This window comes from Salvia miltiorrhiza, chromosome 3, assembly GCF_028751815.1.
Source record: "Salvia miltiorrhiza cultivar Shanhuang (shh) chromosome 3, IMPLAD_Smil_shh, whole genome shotgun sequence".
NCBI lineage: Eukaryota > Viridiplantae > Streptophyta > Magnoliopsida > Lamiales > Lamiaceae > Salvia > Salvia miltiorrhiza.
This window is the reverse complement of record NC_080389.1, coordinates 48623851-48641653: the sequence shown is the minus strand read 5'-3', so window position 1 is coordinate 48641653 and position 17803 is coordinate 48623851. Positions and strand designations below refer to the sequence as shown.

General features: G+C 34.9%; 2 protein-coding genes across 3 annotated transcripts; both read left to right on the top strand.

Annotated features, from left to right (window-relative positions):
• Positions 1-8700: 8700 nt before the first annotated feature.
• LOC131016293 (non-specific lipid transfer protein GPI-anchored 5-like) lies at positions 8701-9735 on the top strand. Of its 2 annotated transcripts, none has more exons than XM_057944954.1 (3): positions 8701-9118; positions 9213-9323; positions 9419-9735. In XM_057944954.1, exons 1-3 carry the CDS (start codon positions 8812-8814, stop codon positions 9538-9540), a joined length of 540 nt encoding a protein of 179 aa, XP_057800937.1. In that variant the 5' UTR covers positions 8701-8811; the 3' UTR covers positions 9541-9735. The 2 variants fall into 2 exon arrangements, with proteins under 2 accessions (XP_057800937.1, XP_057800938.1); XM_057944955.1 differs by having other exon boundaries at positions 8715-9118; positions 9425-9735.
• Positions 9736-13612: 3877 nt separating this feature from the next.
• On the top strand, positions 13613-14315 carry LOC131016292 (non-specific lipid transfer protein GPI-anchored 15-like). Its single transcript, XM_057944953.1, has one exon. The coding sequence runs from the start codon at positions 13671-13673 to the stop codon at positions 14181-14183; it is 513 nt and encodes a 170-aa protein (XP_057800936.1). The 5' UTR covers positions 13613-13670; the 3' UTR covers positions 14184-14315.
• The last annotated feature ends 3488 nt before the right edge of the window (positions 14316-17803 follow it).

Sequence of the window (17803 nt, the reverse complement as noted above, 5' to 3'; positions counted from 1 at the left end):
ATTCATGGCCCAACAAACTACATAAACACGACATTAGTTATAGGTAAGAAATCCTAATATCTGAATTTTGTTCGAAAAAGGCACATCATTTTACCATTGAATATTAGTGAATTTTAGATGAAATTACAATTAAGGATACGCTTGATACAATGGAATGGAAGAGAGAAAAAAAATGGTGATTTCTACGTCCATTTCATTCTTTTTCTTGGCACCTTTTTTCTAAGGAATCAACATTATTTTGACTTAATTATACCTAAAGTCACCCATAATAGTACGAGGTCATTATAGTGTGGCAAGTCAATTGAAATCGTATATCTCAAGAGAGGTTAAACATGGCATTCACTTGTGTAACAAAAAAAATCAGTAAAATTCGAAACAGTCTAAACATGATTTGAATCTGTCACTCCTCAACCAATTAACTAGTGTGTAATTAAAGGAACTAGATGAATTACCGATGCGATAAATGAAAGTAAATCCATTGATGGTGATTACAAATCCATTCAGCTGAAAGATGAGGTCCTTAGTTGCAAATAAGGAGTTTGTTTGAGACAGTTATATGGATGTGATGCAGGAGCCGATCTCAACCATTGATGGTGTATGGTCTAGATTCATCGAGCTATGGTATATAGTTGCTGGTAACTGACGAGATTTCATTCTAAGTCATGCAGATTGTGTGTGAGAGAGTAGTGCGTAGTGAAGAGGGAAAAAAAGTGAGATTACTGTAGTTCAAAGTTAGGTTTTACAGTAGCTTTCAATCTGTTCTTCCTTGTAATTAAACACACAGTTCCATGGTAATAAAATAACCATCGATTGACCCTCCCGTGGAGTAGATCTTTCGAGATCGAATCACGTAAAAGAAAGTGTTCTTCATTGTTTTATGCTCGAATAGAGAATCGATTTGTGTGTTATTATTGCTGCGATCAATATTCAGAAGATGTTCGACAGGCGGCGGAGGGCTGGCAGTCTAGAGAGGAAGGTCGCCTCCACATTTCTACACTTTTTTTCATAAGATTTAGGGGTCATAATAACAAGTTATTATATGCAAATTTTAATTTAGGAAAATATAGGATAAAATAGTAAAATTATAATTATTTTTATTAGTTTTTAAATACGAGGTTATAGAGAGAAAATTGAGGTTGTGTTTAATATTATCCAATATTCAAATTAATGGCCCAATTTGGATTCGGCCCATGAAATTTGTGCAAATTTTAATATTTAAAATACTATATCTTAATTTATTTATCGAACATCATCCAACCGATTTCGATAGTTTTAATTTTTGTATTTTTTTCCTTGAGAAATACCGAATTGATTAGTTTTGGTTTATCTCTTTCGTATTTTTTCATTTGGTCCTCAAGTTGAAATGTTCTAAAAATATTTAAATGTAAAAAGGGCTGATTTATCTCCGCAAAATACATTTTCAGCGATCAATAGAAATATATAAATGTCACACATTTTACATGGTTTTTTTTTTTTTTTTTTCACGCATGAAATAGTTTATGTGTGACCTAATAGTCGAGAATTAAATTACAAGGCTGGGATGGATTGTTTACATTAATTAGTTGTTGCTTTCTTTTGAGTTGTTTTATATTAGCTTTTTTTAGTTGTTTTAAATAGTTGTTTCTTAAAGAATAGGAGTTATGGCCAAAAAAATACACAATTTTTTTTAAATACTATTTTCACCTAAATTTTAAACTAAACAAAAAATTAGATGAATTTATATTTTAGTTGTAATTTTCATTTCTTCTGGCAAAATTAAAGCTTAGTTGGCAGTCGAAAGTTCACCTGATGTTGGTCTAACTTCTGATGATAAGGAGTATTATGAAGTTCGGAAGTCTAAGAAGACAAAAATTAATATAATTGACTTAATTTCCACTGCCAACTAAGCTCTACTTTTGCTGGAAGTCAAACTGAGGTGAAAATTGCAACTAATATATAAATTCAAGTAATTTTTGACTCAATTGAAAATTCAGGTGAAAATTACAATTTTTTTCAAAATTTGTGCATTTTTTGGCCATAACCCCTAAAAAATATTAATTAAGTTATAATACTTTTTTGAATGTAATCAATATCACAGCTATATATCATATTTATTACAAGATCCAAGTTGATGAGCTGGTTTATTAATATGAAATGAATAAATTATGAATTAACAAGGCCAAAAGCAATAACAAACATCATAATTAGGCAAAGCAGGAGATGGGTTAATACACTCGGCCGTTGCTTCTGCGCCATGGCGGCGTTGGTACTCGGCCCAGCACGGCCCATCAACTTTGCTCCTATCGCAATTTATCTTCACCCATGGATACCCTTCCTTGCAATCCTTTCCATTCACTGCATTTTCATTTTATTACTATTATTATTATTTTACCATTCAAATTAAAATATTATGTGGATCAATGAGATTAGATATTGAAATTTTAAAAAATTATCTCCCCTCTCTCATCTTGTTTTGAATAAATTTATTTTTTATTTCTTTTATATTTTCATTTTTATTTTTGTTTTTTTAAAACTTTTTTTGCCTTTTCATAATATCAATTTTTATTTTTTATTATTTTTTCAATATTCAGTTTAAATATATTTAGTTAAAATTAATTTTGTTATATTTTTAAATATGATAATTGAGTTGGTATCAATTTTATATAAATATAGATACATAAATATATTTCTCGTGCACATGGTACAAATGCTAGTATAATTGTAAACTTCAATTAATAGTTATTAGTAAAAGTTATAGTTTAAAAATTTGTATGTCCTAATAACTATGAATTAATCAACCATAATAATCAATTATTGAATTAAACAATAAAATTACCTGATACAAGGAGAAGCGTAGAGCAGATGATGAAAAAAATAGCTATAAAGGATTTTGGGTTTGCCATTTGCCTTAGATTTGTTGGGTATAGAAAAGTGTATATATAGAGCAGACGATGAAATAAATGGCTATAATTTGAATTTATATTATTTATTTTATATTTCATTGATGAAGATAAAATATCTTATTAATTATGAAAAGTAAACCTTTAAGATTGTTGTGATTTCTTTATAGGATTAAATGTGTGTTATGCCACGATTCAACAATTCCAACTAAAAAATACATACCATACAAATATAGATTGATATAATTTGTGTATCTATATGAAACGATTGTGAATATTTAAAGAATATCTAAAAAACAAACGTTGCAAATTACATATAACTAGCATTTGCACCCCGTGCAATGCACGGAAAATATTTTTATATTTCTAAATTTATATAAAATTGATAACAACTCAATATCACATTTATACATATAATAAAAAAAAAATAACTTTAACTAATTAAATATATTTTATTGAATATTGAAAAAAAAAAGAATCCACAATAAGAAAAAAAAATTGATATTATGTAAATAAAAAAAATAAGTTAAAAAATTAAAAATTTAAACAATTAAAAAAATTATTCAAAAAAAAAAAGAGAGGAGAGATAATTTTTAAAAATTTTAATTTTTAAATTAATATAAATTTTATATTATAAATAAAATATATCAAATTAAAGTTCTTATCACAATCTTTAATTTAATATGCATATTAAATATTTTATAATTAAACGAATTTCAAAAATTTTGAAAGGAACAAACAAAGAAATAAAAAGATAAAGAAAAAGAAAATAAAACCCTTTTTATATAGATTCTAGAACTGTAAATAAACGTTTGTTAGTAATGTGAGTTAGTTGACTTAAATATTTTAATATTTTATTTTAAATTATCAATCGTAAAAAAAAAGTTTACAAAATTAAAAAATAATGAAAAATGAATTAAAGAATAGATTTAGTAAAAAAAAGATGAGAGAGGAGAGAGAAATTTTTAAAATTTTAATATTTAAACTAATATAATTTTTACATTTTAAATCTTATATTTACATAAACTATATCAAATTAAAGCTCTTATCGTGATCTTTAATTTGATAGGCATATTGAATATTTTATAATTAATCGAATTTCATAATTTTAGAAATAAATAAAACAAAAAAATAAGAAGTTAAAGAAAAGAAAATGAAAAGAATAAATAGAGTTTATAAATAAATCTTCAATTTTGTCTTAACTACAAAATCGCCATTCAATTTTCAAATTGATTTGAAATCAATTTCTAATTGAAAACTGATGTTTTAATATAATATAGATTTTATATTAAGGATTTTAATAATAATTGCCATTAAATGTGCTAAATTGATTTCCTTTTTCTTTCTTTTTTAGTTGGAAAATAAGGTAATTAATCCATAGCCTTGCGAATTTCGCTATTTCTGCTGATGATGTAACCATCTGGAAGTCAGATTTCTAGGGATGATAGTGGATCTTGGATCCGGCCCAGATCCATTTTTCAGGGTCTGGATCTCAATTTTTTGGACCCGACGAATCTGGATCCGGATCTGGATCTCAATTTTTAAAAATGGATCTGGATCTGGATCTTGAAATTTTAGATCTGAATCCAACCCAGATCCGACCCGTGGATATGTTTTATTTAATATATATATTTTTATATTTATTTTATTAATAATATTAAATATATTACAAATTAAATACAATACACTATCTCTTGAAAGAAACCTTAGTTTCTCCTACAGTAGTTGTACCATGGATGATGGAGACTTTTTTTCTTAGGAAATATAATTTGGAAGACTTGTTATCATTGACTTGAGCATTGAAATTTGTTTATTTTGAATTTTTAGTGACTTATTTTTCTATGTTGAGACTTTGAATTGTATGAATATATTTTGTGCAATATTTTTTATGATAGAAACTAGATATTGTTGATTTTTGTGATTTTTTTTTGAATTTAATTTAAAACAGTAAATCCATGGATTTGGACCCGTGGACCCGCGGATCTGGATTCCAAATTTTCAGATCCGTTCGATCTGGGGTGGACCTTAATCCCATAAATTAAATTAGATCTAGATTTGATATTAATGAGATCCGATCCAAATCCGACCCATTGCCATCCCTACTGATTTTCCAAGTTGGCTTCTGGATATTCTTGATCGAAATAATATATAACCTTCCTTTTCGTTTTTTAAAAAAAGTGTATACTGGTCACCCACCTTAAAAAAAAACGTACCATTAATCTACGATTACCACTTTTCAAAAAAGAAAAGTACCATTAATCTATAATGCCTGGAAATTAAGGTAATTAATATTTGTATATTGGTCGCGCACCTTAGAAAATACGTACCATTAATCCACAATTACCACTTTTGAAAAAAAGAAAAGTACCATTAATCTATAATGCCTCGACATGCAAAATGCTAGATTCATGATCCGCAAATTTATGAAAATTTGGTTCACAAAAAGTTGAGTACAACCGAGTTGTTCCGCACTCAAATCCGTATCTAAATCAAAATCGTGTAAATGACACTATTCGATTATACAAATGACACTGCCTATAATTGATATTATTCAGTTATATAAATGACACTGCAACATTTTAAAATGTTATAATATCATTTTCAATCTTATAGTGTCATTTAAAATATTATAGTGTCATTTATAATCTTATATTGTCAATTACAGGAAGTGTCATTTATATTCTGAAAAGTGTGAAATATACACAATGTCATTTACAATGTTATAATGTCATTTATACGCAGTGTCATTTGTATAACAGAATAATGTCAATTACATGCAGTGTCATTTGTATAACCGAATAGTATCATTTACACGATTTAGGTCAGGAAGCCGGTTTGGATGCGGATCTGGGTGCGGGTCAACCAAGTTATACGGTACACCCAGTTGTACCCAAGACTACCTCAATTTGGTTCAATTTTGTATTATAGTTAGTTTGTTATTCAAATCATATGCGTGAATTTTGAAATTTTAACAGGTTTATTTGTCGACTTTATCGTTGTTTTAACTACTTTCTCATTAAGATAAAAACTTATATGAGACTTGTGCTTGTGGATTTGTTCATGGATTGTCTTTTGATAATTTATAGTGTTTGGAGACTTCAAATATTTGTGTCACTCTTGTCTTATTATTTTTGCTATTTTAGGTGTATTTATATGTTATTAGCAGGTTTAATACAGTTGAATATTTGTTATAAATTATGTCTATTTTGACCCGTTTTGGCCCAACCTGCTCAGTGGCCTGTGTAGTGTTGGGCTGGGTTGGGCTTTAATTTCCGCGGTCCATTGAAATTTGGGGCCGGCCCAACCTGCCCAAAAATATGCCTTGGCCCGCTGGGTTGGGCCGAGCCGGCCCGGCCCGTAGTCCGTAGAGTTTGACAGCCCTAGTGATAGTATATCTATAACGAGGTGGAGAACTGACTTGAATGGTTTTGTTAGCTCACATGTTGCCATTTGGCATTAGATACTACCGGAGTTACGCGGCCCGAATGGTGGATAACATATTCGACAAGCTTTATCCCTCCCCTGCGGTTGTTGTTACCCCTCGTAGGCCTTTGAATTTTCTGCGAACCCCTATCCATATGCATGTTCTACCGTGGTTAAGCATATACGCGTCTAGCACCCAATACTCCCTGGACCAAACAAGCTGGCTGATGTAAATTATATTGATGCAACTTTCTACCCCCGGCCTCTACCCCTACTGCCGCTGCTCCACCGACCTCCTCCCCTGCTGCTGTGGATCCTGATGTTGAGTAGGCTATATAGCTCAACTTAAATCTCTATTATGAAGTTGACTTGAAATATATGCATCTAACTATGTTGGGAACATTATCTTTTAATTTGAGAATTATAGCTATTGCGGATCCTGATGTTGAGTCGGCTATGTAGCTTAACTTAAATCTCTATTATGAATTTGACTTGAAATATATGCATTTGGGAACAATATGTTGTGGCCAGAAGTTCGGTCCACTGCACAGTTATCCCCCTAAAACTCTTAAGGTGATGCTTATGCAGGATGAGGATGATCCAGGAAGTAGCAGAGTGCTTGTTGTTGGGGATACAAGCCCATGCATGGAAATGACTTTTTTGGCAGAGGTTTTGGGATAAAAAAAAAAATTCAGCCTTGACAAGGCTGTCGAAACAGGCGGGCAACTGATAGAGATCAGCTGCAGAGTTATGATTATCTTTATTCTATTAATTTTTGTTAGTTTCATAATTATCTTTTAATTTTCTTAATAGTTCAATATTTAGGGTTTAAGTTATTTAGGTCAGACTCATGGGCTCTAAGTTATTTAATTGAGCCTCAAGTCATTAGGTCTTTATATAGTTCTTTACGACTTAGGAATAATTATTTGAGGATCATTATTTAGGGACAACAATAGCATCTCTGAGGGCCTCGCATGAGGAATTTATATATTGTATATTTAGTTTCTATCTTATTTATTCACCTTTATTCTATCAATTTGGTGTTTCTTTGAGGGCCTCGCATGAGGAATTAATACAGATCATTAGTTATAGTTAATTAGTATATTGTTTCTTTAATTTATTAGTTATTTAGGCTTAAGTTATTTAGGGTTAAAATAAAGTAATGGATCAGGCTTTTGTGTGGGCTCCAAGATATTTCTTGGGTATCAAGTTTCTGTAGGTCTTTAAATGAGTTAATAGTGAGTTAGGGTTAAAATTATCGTTGCAATATTATTCTGGACAACTTCCACTGTAGGCCTCAAGAGGAGTTCGGGACAACGTTCTCGTTGTAGGCCTCGCAAAAGGAGAGTTATTCTCTGTTTTCTTTGTTCATTATTTATTTCATTTATTTCTTTCAATTCTCTTGCTCTCTGTTTATGTCAATCCCTTCGCTCTATCAAAATCTTAAGAGCATCCTACATCATCGAGAAGGGGGATGAAATTACAGTGGTAGAATAAGAATCTTGAATTCATCTAGTCAAAAACTAAGAATACTGATTAACTAAGGATCCAGATTTGACTGTTTTGTCTATACATACAGAGCCAAGGGTGCAAAATGTTTATCGATCTTAACTGACATTTCAATCTATCTAGAATTTAGAAAAATATGCATACCCACTCATTTGTATGAGATAACAACAGTCAAGGAAACCACACTCTGCATGAAAAATTTCTGGAGCAATATCTATTGATTTAAGAAGTGCTCGCAGCAAATCTGAATCAATGAAAGGAGGCGATTTTCCGTGATCACGGAGTTCGTTGTGAATGGAGGCCAAGCTTCATACCCCAGCACACCAAATCATGGGGGAGAAACCTTGCTGTTGCTCTCACACAGGAACACTATGTACAATAAACAGAATGCCATATATATCATCTATAATAGATTAATTTTCACTCAATTTCAACACGTATTTTAAAACGTTGCAATTTATTGTCATCACATTTTAATTTATTATGAAATTAACACCTCAATTTTAATTTTTATTGACAAAATTAAAATTGATATGGCAGGTCAAATTTTCACATTTAACCTTTACATAAATATCATGTTCACCTCAAATGAGACCTATGTCATGTCAATATTATGTGACCGGAAAGATTTACATATATTAATTTTTCAAAACTTTAAAAGGTAAAAATATTATTGCAATATCTTGAAATGTGGTATTAATTATAAAAAAAAAATGGGTGAAAATTGGTTCATCATCTGTTAATTGAGGTTTAAATAAAACGGTAAACAAAATTTGGAGGGAGCTCAACAACTCTTAACTAGCTAAGCTCTAAAATCAACGTTAGGTAGCACAGCTCAGCTCAAAGCTTTCTTGTTTTAGTTAATTTGAATCACTTAAAACTGAGAGTTGGCCAACAATATATAACTATTTCGGTCTTATTTAAAGTGCGAATCTCAACACAGTACCAATCTAGCTAGAAAGAGAGATCTCGTCGTATACTAATTCCAAGTAAAGTAAAGATGAGTTTGGTAATGTTGGTGGTGGTGGTGGTGGCGACGCTTGTGAAGGGAGGTGCGGCGCAGTCGGGGTGCACGGTGGCGCTGATGAGCTTGAGCCCGTGCCTGAACTACGTGAGTGGAAACTCGTCGAGCCCGTCGGCGTCGTGCTGCACGAGCTTGTCGAGCGTGGTGGGGTCGCAACCGCAGTGCCTGTGCACGCTGCTCAGAGGCGGGGGCTCCAGCTTGGGCATCACGGTCAATCAGACCCTCGCGCTTGCTCTGCCCGGAGTGTGCAAGGTGCAGACGCCTCCACTCAGCCGCTGTGATGGTCAGATTAATATTCCTCATCTTCATCTTCATATCTACGCTCAAACTATTTGCTTTCTACGTATGTATGAATAAAACCCAATATTAATTAACAGATGCTAATGCTGCGCCTGCGCCTGCTGATGCTGGTGCTCCTTCTGGATCCGCTGACGAGGCGCCTGATTCTCCGACTCCAACAACACCGGCAGTCACTGATATTCCCTCAGGTATTTAATTAAGCCAATGTTTTAGCTATTACTACTATTCCATGAGAGAGAGAGAGAGAGAGAGATGAATTAATGATGAAGGTTGTATATATCAGGTGCAGGTGCAGGGTCTAAGACGGTTCCTAGGACTGATGGATCGACCACCAATTCAGGAAGCAATGTGGGACCAAAAATGGGCGTTGTTGTGTTGATGGCTTCATTATGGGCTATTTCTTGAATTCCAATATTTCCCACAAATGCCACTCAGCTCATTATATCTCTTCTCATTTCTCTGCCATTTTAATGTTCCTTTTCTCATCATTTGTAACCATTTCGTGTAATTTATTATTCATTTGGCAAGATCATGCATTATTCATACAAGGAAATCAGATTTTATATATATATATATAAAAGGATCAACAATGATTTTCCATTTCCCACATGCATCTATTGGTTGGAGGGAAATCATCTTACTAACTGAGTTGCACTTCGCCGTCAGATTTTTTTATTTTTGTTTTTTTAAGCGGTAAGTTTGATTATCAGTAGTGCTCTTTCTTTGTAATGCATAAGATCATGCGTTACCCAGCTACGCAAACTAGTAGAAAGAACTTGTGTTAACCAATGTAGTTTAACTTGACAAAAGTGAAATAGATATAGATATTATTATATATTTGAATTGATTTTACTAATTGAATTTAGAAAGTTGACTTGAATATCATTTGTCTTTTGTAATTTTTTTTTTTTTTGCAATTGAATTAAAATAAATAAATAAAAGCAACTTGTTAGCAAATTCATGATGAACAATTTGAAACTTCAATCTTTGCAAAAATTAATCCAAACCCTAAAAACTTGACGAACTAAGAAAGTAAATAAAAAATTAAACCTAAAATATGAGTGGTAAACTATAAAAGGGCTACATGAGGCTTTGTACGTAAGCACCTAGTACAAATTCAAGTAAACCCTTACAAAATCAAAATTGGGGTGGAAACGAACAACTCGATGAGTTGCTCGCCAAGGGGCTCTTTGGCATTCGATACGGCGATCACCGATTTCCTTCTTCAACTCTTGACAAACTCGGCGATCCAAATGGCGATCATGATTGCCGTATTGATTCTTCCTTCTACCCAAGTTAGGTTTATTTACCATTTTATATGGGTTAGTACTTTTCTTCCACCGAATAATTGTTGTGTATTTAGGAGGGTGTAAGTTTTAATAAATAATTGAGAGATACATATAGGGTGCGTTCTCTTTGGTTGTAAATTTATCATGAGAAAAAAAGGATAAACAAAATTTAATCCTTTAAATCCTTCATTTCTTTTTCCACATTTCCTACTTGACACTTACTCATCATTCCTCATTTACACTACAAAGGAGGGATAATATTATCACACCATTTTTGGAGGGATAATATTATCACACCATTTTTGGAGGGATAATATTATCCCTCATTTGTAGTGTAAATGATGAATGAGTAAGGGTCAAGTAGGAAATGTGGGAAAAGAAATGAATGATTTAAAGGGTTAAATTTTGTTTATCCCTCCTTTTCTCATAATAAATTTACAATCAAATAGAACTCACCCATAAAGTAGATAAATAGATTCATTAAAGTTGAGTGAAAAAAATAAACACATCAAAGTTTGTGTTAAATGATTGGGTTATTGTATGTTGGAGTTAATTTTTAACTCCATGAAACTTTCCTAAATTAATGAGATTTAGTATTATTGTGTTTTGCCTTATTCACGTTTTTTTAGGGTTTAAAAGTTGGAGTCAAAGATTGTTGAAGACCCCTACAAAGTAGGAAGCTTGGAGATATTGTTGTTTAGTGAGAGAGTGTCTTTTGTTCAATACCTAGTCTTTGTAAAGATATTGAAAGTGAGTGTAAGTCACTCTCATATTTAGTGAAGTTTTGCCATAGGGCTTCTGAAAGTTATAATTTATAACTTGTGGAAAATTTTACATATTTGTGTCTTCTTTTTATTTCTGCTGCTTTAATCTCTATGTGTACTTGTGTGTTTCTCTAACACAGTGCACAACATCCGATCCATAAAAAGCAACACTTTCATTGTAGATATTAAATATGAATCAGGTTTAAATTTTATAAGGAGTAGTTTCAAACAAAAAAATTAAAACTGCAATCTTCTTATACGCAGGCGAATAATAATAATAATAATAATAATAATAATAATAATAAGGGTTAATAGCCAGAAAATACACGAACTTTCATCAGAATGGCATATTGCACACGACCTTCAAAAATAGCCCCATTATACACCACCTTTTAATTTAGTCGCGAATTGCACCCGGCGAAATTTCCGACCACAACTATGTTTGACCGGCGATGACGTGGTAATTTTTTTTAAAGACGTGGCATTACGCGTGGCTTTTTTAAACACGGTGGCAAGCCACGCGTATAATACGACGTCGTTTGGCTTTGTTATTCCATTTTAATTAAATGAACTCTGATTTCCCAATTATAATGCCCTAATTGTTAAATTAAAATCTCTGTTCTCTCTCTTCTCTCAAATCTCACGCACACACTCACATACACGCACACCCTCTCACATCCTCACACCTACGCCGGAGTTCCTCCCCTCCAAGCCGTCTGCTTCCCTTCGCCAGCGATCGTCTCCCATCTTTCGGCCGGAACAGCAGCCTAACAGCCACCGCCGCAGCCGCTCTTCCCTTTTCCAGATCTGGCGCCTCCCAGCCGCCTCATCTCTCCCTCCTCTCTTTCTCGGCCAGGTCAGCGCCGGTAGCAGCGGCGCCGCCGCTGCTCCCCGCAAATATGTTCATCCCTCTCTCGGCTCCCCCGCAAATCTGTTAGTCCGCCGCCGCGAAAGCTCCATCTCCCTCGGCCTCTCTTCTCTTCCGGCGGCGACGAGGCCGCCGGTTACCTCTCCCTATCCCAGTGTCATAGACGTCCTCTTCTCTCTCTCTAATCTGTTTCTCCACCTTCAAATCTCCAATCTCTGAATTTTTGGGTGGATTTGATGTTTGTAGATTTGCATATCTAGGGTTTTTTTGTGTGGCTGGGGATTTGGGGATTTCCATTTTGGTTTGCAGATCTGTGGTGGTGTTGCGGCGGTGATGTTGTGGTGGCCGGAGATTCGTGACCACCCGGCACACCTGCAGCCGGCGGCGGGGGCGGGGCGTAAAGCAACAACAGTTGTTTCTTTTTTAATTTTTTTTATTTAATTTTTTTTTTGACAAAACGACGTCGTTTTACATTATCGCCGGTGCGTCCACGTCTGCAAATTCCGGGAGACACGTCATCTAAGATTTTAGGGATGGTCAACGCATGTGCAATTTGCGACTACATTAAAAGGTGGTGTATTATGGGGCTATTTTTAAAGGTCGTGTGCAATATGCAATTCCGATGAAAGTTGGTGTATTTTCCGGCTATTAACCCTAATAATAATAATAATAATAATAATAATAATAATAATTTTCATATACGGATCAAGTAAGTATTAAATATTTCGATTCATTATTGGAATAACAAACTTAAATATCCGAATTAATGCAAAAATGTCTTCAGACACAGTTAAAATAAACTAATTCAAGAATCAAACTTCTAAGTTGGTAGAATGGCCAGTTTAAACTTTCAGAAGCACGTGACACTATTTTGAAGAGGGTTTAGATCTATTAGACTTTATTTCGGTGATAGATTAGATATATAAATAGTCTACCCCGGCCGTCGTCATTTGATAGATGCATGGAACAAGCTTTTAGTTTGTTGGGTTATATATTAATCTTTCAAATAATTTAAATTTAATCTATTAATTGTTGTTCTATTACCCTAATTCTCAAATATAAGACATACTTTGAATAGAAAAGTTTAATGTTCAAATTTCACGGCTCTTTAATTTCTCCAAGTAAAAAAGATACGCCCCTGAATTTTCTCCAATATATGTACCAATTTATTTTCGGGTTGCAGCATCCAACCTACTTTGAATTGAAAAACGTCTTCCATTACCCCCAGTAACCATGAATCGCAATTTGCTACATATATTACTCTAAAATCACTATTTATTAACACAAAATTTCAATATATACAGTACTCATATGGACATATATGAGCTCAACTATATATATTCATATATCTATGTAAGAACAACACACACCATATCAAATTAAAACCTGCTCATTCCTAACCCAATTCAAAATTCTGACATATGCATTTCCTAGTAATTAAGGGGCAATCATTTGATTAGTTATACTTAAAACCCAACGAAACAGTTGGCCAACCCAACAAAAACATCTCTTGTCTTTTTCCTACCTCCAATCCTTATTTAAGCCCCATTCCATTCCTCCTAGCTCTCATCCAATCAAGTGTGCTACAACATATATCTCCACTTCTTAAAGATTATGAAAATGAGGAAATCAGGCCTGTTGGCCATCTTAGCAGTGGCTATGGTGTGGGGCAGCGGCAGGGGCCAAACGGGGTGCACGAAGACCCTGATGGCCCTGTCCCCGTGCCTCAACTACGTGAGCGGGAACACGTCCACTCCAGCGGCCTCGTGCTGCTCCCAACTATCCAACGTAGTTTCTTCACAACCGCAGTGCCTATGCTTGCTGCTCAACGGCACAGCCTCTTCTTACGGGCTTGACATCAACCAGACGCTCGCCCTCCAGCTGCCCGACGCCTGCGCCGTCCAGACTCCTCCCACTAGCAGATGCAATGGTGAGACCAACGCCCCGTCGGCTTCACCAGACACCCAAGGGAGCCCTCCAGCTGATGCACAGCCGGCCGCTATTCCATCTGCAGGCTCCAAAACTGTCCCCTCCGTCAGTGGCGCCACAAATGTTAGAGCAACATATGATATTGCAGCTCTCCTCCTCTTTCTTGCATCGTCTGCTCTCTCCCTACCTGCATTTTAAGTTGTAGCTGTTTTGTTTTGATTCTCATCTTGTTTTTCTTTATATATTTCCTACTGGATTTGTATGATTGTTTAAGTTTCTCGTTCTACCAAGATTGTTTAAGAATGCATGTTACATCATTTTTTCCTATTACACACACACTTAAATACTCCCTCCGTCCCATTGCATTGATAATGCTTCACTTTACGTTTTTTTTTTCTGTTCTATTGATAATGGAGTATTTACTTTTCACTACAAATTTACTTTACACCTCTAAAACACCTCCTACTTAATTCTCATGCCCAGATCAAGTGAGCTATTATCAGTGAGACGAAAGGAGTAATTAATAAACAGTGTGTGTATATGTTTGTGGTAGTATATATAATTAGTGAACAGTGAACGAAGCCAAAAGTCTAAGGTTGGAATCTTCCTCCCAACTTTATTATTATTTGTTAACGTGACTAAAGAAGAAAAAGAAATGTTTGGCAAGTTTTCCTATCTCCAATAATTAAATCCATAACGCTGACCATCACAATCACATTTATTTTGGCCTTCCTTTCTAGCTAACGAGGCTTATTTAGCTCTCGACGAAAGGAGTAGGTGAAAAATTGCCCGAATTGGATCTCTATTGCATATTCATGTTAATTTAATCTTCTATTGCATTTGTGGATAGATGCGATGTGCTAATTTTATGATTTGGGTTTAACGAAGTTAACTAATGGATTGAAAGAATATCCAAGGATTAAAGGAAAATCATAATATAGCCATTAATTTGGTAAGCTCAGAGTGAACGGTTAGAGATTTTGTTTCTAAAACTTCTTTTGAATCAAATTTTCTCAATTTTGGAAGATCCTGCCGTAACGTTCTTCTTTCATCTTACCGCCATTAATTTGTGGGAATATCGATTTTTTTATTAACATCAGTTAAATCATTTGTCCAATCTTATATTTATGGTGCGTTTTCTTTAATTGTAAATTTATCATGGAAAAATTAGGGATAAACAAAATTTTATCCTTTAATTCATTTCTTTCTTTTTCCTCATTTCCTACAAAATGAAATTTGAGCCTTACTCATTCTTCATTTTTACTACAAAGGAGGAATAATATTATCCATTTATTTTTGGTGTGATAATATTATCCCTTTTAATATTTGGATTGATTGATGACATAAAAAGCAAAATCAACATCGATCAAGTTAAACTTGAAGAAACTGATAATAGGAATGATAACAAATCATAGTCATGCATTGATAAGAGGGAAAAACAAATTGCAATGGACAGGCTTCTTCCTTTGCAATATCAATTTTTCGAAGTTGGACAATCTCATGTGAGAAAAGCACCAACTCTAGTGTCAAATTAAAGAAGTTATTTTGAAAATTTTCTTGCAAAATATAGAAGCATCAAAGATAATTTGACTCATCTTGCACTGTGTGATTCATTGATTGATCATTTGTATGAGGAATATTCAAATTTATAAAACTAGTTCCTATTGTTATGGAATTTATGCTTTAGCAAATATTATTATTCAATGTTAGTTTTGCTATATCAAGGAATTTATGTTTTTTACATGGATTATGTAAAATTGCTTTTTATGTTGTTGAAATAAATTGATATCTATAGTTCTTAATAAAATAAGTTATTTTAAAAATATCTATATAATCTTGTATTATAATTAAATAAGATTTAACATAAATATAAATATAATTAAAGAAATAATATATAGTAATAATTTTTTTTTGACGGAAAAAGAGAGATTTTATTCATTGCACGAACATGGAACATGGAGATGACCCACCACAAACGACGGTGGTTCATTCCAAACATGAAACGTAGAAATATCTCTCGCGGCTTTAGCTAAGCAATGAGCAATAGCGTTTCTAGTACGACGAACATTACAAAGACGAATCCCAGGATTGGAAGCCAAATCACGACGGCAAAACTTTGCAAGAACACCTTTTTCATTGATAATCTCCACATTCTTCGAAATGGCGTCGCATGCAACCTTACTATCACACTCCAACCAACCCTGTACATACCCCAAATTCTTCAGCCAAGTCAGCGCCTCTTTCACCCCCATAAGCTCACCTTCTACCACATCCCTTCGGCCCACCACCTTCAACGACTTGCCAACCACAAACTCCCTTCTATGGTTTCTGATCACTATACCAATACCCATGGAGTTCTCATTGCCGAAGAAGGCTGCATCCACGCTGCACCTCACCCAGCCCTCCGGAATGGCGTGCCAACCTGCGCAAGAAAGGGTGACAGATGAAGCATCAACTGGCGAGACAACAGTCAGTTTGCTGGTTCGCACGCCCAACCACTCCTCTCGACAACTAATCGCCAACGCCACAGTACGACTAGGTACCGGAATTTTTTCCTCCCACACCGCCTTATTTCGGTCCTTCCATATATGCCACAAAATCATGCAGACCTTGACAACCAGCCCCCCATCAGCCATATTCATAATATAAGAGATAGCGTCCTTAAAAGAATCACAATTCACCCTAACAGAGGCCAAAAAGATCGAGAAACCAGCAACGTCCCAACAACTCTCCGCAAACGAGCACGCAAAAAAGACATGCCAAAGATTCTCAAAACCCACTTTACAAACACCACACTCACCTCCCACTTGCAAACCACGCGTCATGAGTTTCGCCTTCGAAGGAAGGTTATCTTTTGCAGCTCTCCACATAAAAGATCGCACCTTCGGGGGAACATTCAACTTCCAAATCTTAACCCAGGGCCCCTCTTCACCAAAGCTAGGATCCAAAGTGAGTGAGCTCGCCAGACTGTAAGCTGTTTTAACCGTATAACAGCCACTAGCAGAGAAGTGCCAGATTGACACGTCCATCCCAGCATCCAAGCCAACCGGGATGCTAACAATAGCCTCAACATCCTCTTCCGGCAATAGCTGCTCGAGAAGCTCAACGTTCCAGGAGCCCGAATCCTCATTGATAAGCTCAGACACACGCATATTCTCCAACCCCTGAGGAGGTGGAACAGAAACGTGAAAATTATGATCCCGGCGCAACCAAGGGTCCTGAAAAACCTTTACATTAGTGCCAGAAACTATCCTCCATCGAGTTCCTCTCCTAACAAGATCCTGCGCCGAGTGGATGCTTCGCCACGTGAAACTAGGATTGTGACCTAGTTTAGCAGTGAGGAAATTGCCATTTGGATAATATTTAGCTCTCAAAACTCTACTCACAAGAGAGTTGGGATCGTGCAGCAGCCGCCACCCCGTTTTACCCAACATGGCCGCATTAAACAACTGAAAACTTCTGAAACCCATACCTCCGATCTGCTTATCAACACAAAGTTTAGTCCAGCTCGTCCAGTTAATACCACGACCGTTCCCACCCTTATTACTCCACCAGAATTTGTTTAACAACCGCTCCATCTCATCCATGAGCCCTGTAGGAAGTGCGAAAATCGCCATGCAATAAGAAGGAATCGCTTGCGCCACAGCCTTTATAAGAACCTACTTCCCCGCCTTGGAGAGCTTCTTACCACTCCACCCCTGGATTTTATTCCACAATCTATCACGCAAATACTGAAAGATCTCCTTCTTCTTACGCCCAATAAGTGAAGAAAGGCCAAGATACCGACCAGTATTAAGGGGAGACCACACCCCAAGAAG